The sequence below is a fragment of the Physella acuta genome, unplaced genomic scaffold, assembly GCF_028476545.2.
Source record: "Physella acuta isolate Inbredline_101_S28 unplaced genomic scaffold, ASM2847654v3 ptg002423l, whole genome shotgun sequence".
Taxonomy (NCBI): Eukaryota; Metazoa; Mollusca; class Gastropoda; family Physidae; genus Physella; species Physella acuta.
The window spans coordinates 1-3,112 of record NW_026733910.1 but is presented as its reverse complement, the minus strand read 5'-3'; the positions used below and the strand labels follow the sequence as shown (position 1 = coordinate 3,112).

Below are 3,112 nucleotides of genomic sequence, written 5' to 3'. Positions count from 1 at the left end.
ATTTTTTGTCTTGGTTTCACCCTCACCCCAAAAGGTGTCATCCGGTGCGTTCCGCACCCCCGCACCCCGCCTCGAACGCCTCGGTTTTTAAACATTGCTTATATCGGTTGGTAATGCTGGTGTTAATGTTGTTGGTTTAGTGATTGTTTTTGGCTTAGTTTTTGTTATAATTAATGTTGTATGTATTGGTATTCAAGCAGTTATACTTGTAAATATAACATTATGTTGAGTGTTTAATCCAGTATTTTAACAGGTTTTGGTTCTAAATATAACTGTATGCTTAGTTATTATTGAAGCTGTTGAGAAAGCTGTTGTCTCTTTGTTGTAGTTTTGGGTGTGGTTGGTGAAGTTGTAACTAAACGTGATGCTGTTGGTTGTGTTGTGTTGTTTTTGATTATATAGTTGTAAAAATGTAAATCAAATTATCGCAATAGGTATTACGACAGATTATGAGTTGTTTGTTGTTTTTGTTGTAGAGTTTGATGATGGTGTTACCGCTGTTGTGGGTGTTTGCAGACTTCATAATTGTAGTTGTGGTTGAGGTCTGTGTAGACGTGGATGGTTAGGTGTTGAAGTTGTGGATATTGTAGGTGGGGATGGTGTTGTGACTTAAAGTAATCTCTCGAGGACCCTACGATTGAATTTTGTGTTTATTTTGTAGATTTAGTTGCGGAATTGTTTGTTGTTTGTTATTTAGTTGTTGGTTTAGTTGTAAGTTTGGCTGTTGTTTGTGATTTAGTTGTAGGTTTAGTTTTAAGTTTGGCTGTTGTTTGTGATTTAGTTGTAGGTTTAGTTGTTGGTTTGGCTGTTGTTTGTGATTTAGTTGTAGGTTTAGTTGTAGGTTTGGCTGTTGTTTGTGATTTTGTTGTAGGTTTAGTTGTAGGTTTGGCTGTTGTTTGTGATTTAATTGTAGGTTTAGTTGTAGATTTGGCTGTTGTTTGTGATTTAATTGTAGGTTTAGTTGTAGGTTTGGCTGTTGTTTGTGATTTAGTTGTAGATTTAGTTGTAGGTTTGGCTGTTGTTTGTGATTTAGTTGTTGGTTTAGTTGTAAGTTTGGCTGTTGTTTGTGATTTAGTTGTAGGTTTAGTTGTAGGTTTGGCTGTTGTTTGTGATTTAGTTGTAGGTTTAGTTGTAGGTTTGGCTGTCGTTTGTGATTTAGTTGTAGGTTTTGTGGTTGTTTGTGATTGTGATGTAGGTTTAGTTGTTGTAGTTGTGGTTGTTGGTGTGGTTGTTGTTGTATTTGTCGAAGATTCCTTTTCTGTTAATGTTTTACTTGAGGTAGTTTTTATTTCAACTGTTGTTGTCGGGGATGTTGTTGTTAGCATGGTTGATGTTGCTAGGGTTGTTGTTGTTGGTAGGGTTGTTGTTGGTGTGGTTGTTGTTGATTTGGTTGTTGTTGGTGTGGTTGTTGTTAGTTTGGTTGTTGTCGGTGTGGTTGTTGTTGTTGGTTTGGTTGCTGTTGGTTGGGTTGTTGTTGGTTGGGTTGTTGTTGGTAGAGTGGTTGTTGGTTGGGTTGTTGTTGGTGTGGTTGTTGGTAGGGTTGTTTTTGGTAGGGCTGTTGTTGGTTGGGTTGTTGTTGGTGTGGTTGTTAGTGTGGTTGTTGTTGGTTTGGTTGTTGGTGGTGTGAATGTTGTTGATAAGGTTGTTGTTGGTGTGGTTGTTGTTGGTATGGTTGTTGTTGGTAGGCTTGTTGTTGGTAGAGTTGTTGATACACCATAGTTGCAGGTTTTACAACATCCTTGTTGGATACTGACAGGGTACCGCGAGCAGAGAGCTGCATTACAATCTGAGTATCTATCCCCATATTCACAACCTGTGTAAAATAAAATTATATTTAAAACAATTTAATATATACTAAACATTAACCTTAAAATGTTCCATACATAAATATTAAATTTAAAAAATAATGTATTCATTTATTACGTTTTATAACGTCTCTTTCTTCATTGTTTTTAATTTTAGATTAAAGTAGATTTTCTTCAATACAATTTTAAAATGGTATGCGCCATATGCCCTGTTGACACCACTTCAAATTGCTTTTCTTTATATGCTTCTAAAATATTCTATATACTTTATCCATCTATCTCTCTGTACATACTTCTATATACTTTGTCCCATCTTTCTTTCTATATATGCTATATATAGCATTTGTCCGTCTTGCTTTCAGTATATGCTTCTATAGCCTTTGTCCATCCAATAACAATCTTCAAGATAAAGATGTTTCCTCTTCTTCTTCTTCGTTCTTAATTTTAGTGTTGGAAGGATCCCTCCAACACAATTAAGGATACGTGTCAACTGGTTATGCGCCATTGAGGCCATTGACTCCGATTTCCGCCTGCTTTTCTTTTTTGGATTTGCTTCCACAGCCTTTGTCCAACCAAGAACAAACTACAAGGCAACAGTTGTTGGATTTTGGAGTTTTCTCTCCTAGAAGAGTGGCTGTCCCCAGCTAACCCCAGCTAACGAGCCTCATCTGACCGAGGGTTCGAACTCGAGAATTTCGGTTTAGAAACCGTGAGCTTTACTGACTCGACCACGCCGACACCCTGGAAGTTGTTTGATTTTAAAGTTCTCTTCTAGGTAAGTTGATGTCTCCACCTATCGAGGCTAGTCTTTTGGAATTCTGAACTCGGGGCTTTTTTGGAGCAAACAAATCATAACTCTCCCGTCCTACCTCGTTCGTACAATTCGTTTGACAACATACCTGTGATGTTGCTGTAGAACTTCTTGCACGAAGCGCAGCAGTAGGTTGTATAAAAGGAATAGTAGCAATAGCCAGGGAAGGACTGGATTCTGGAAGCGCACGACAAACTGGCAAAGAGTCCTCCCGTTTCGTCACCAAACACACACTCACCTAAAGAGATGGATGACGATATGAGATCAGAAAAGTTTTTTTTTTTTAAATTCCCTTTTGGAACATGGTTGTACATGGGGCTGATATGAAGAGTTCCGCGGTTTCTGTGACCTCGGAATAGTGTGGTCAGCACTAAGCCCAGCCGCATTTACTTTCCGTGACATGTCAGGTACAAAGAAATACAGCCCAGGATACGTCCTCGATATTTACGGGTTAACAATAAACATTACAGGCATACTGTCAGATCTTTTTGTTTGT

At 38.1% G+C, this 3,112-nt stretch overlaps 1 protein-coding gene across 1 annotated transcript; it reads right to left on the bottom strand.

Moving 5' to 3' along the window:
* Positions 1-328: 328 nt before the first annotated feature.
* On the bottom strand, positions 329-2,854 carry LOC131933261 (salivary glue protein Sgs-3-like; the record flags this gene model as incomplete). Its single annotated transcript, XM_059290044.1, has 2 exons — positions 329-1,813; positions 2,705-2,854. Coding segments are annotated over 2 exons (1,274 nt in total), but the record flags the coding sequence as incomplete, so codon positions are not given.
* Positions 2,855-3,112: the final 258 nt, after the last annotated feature.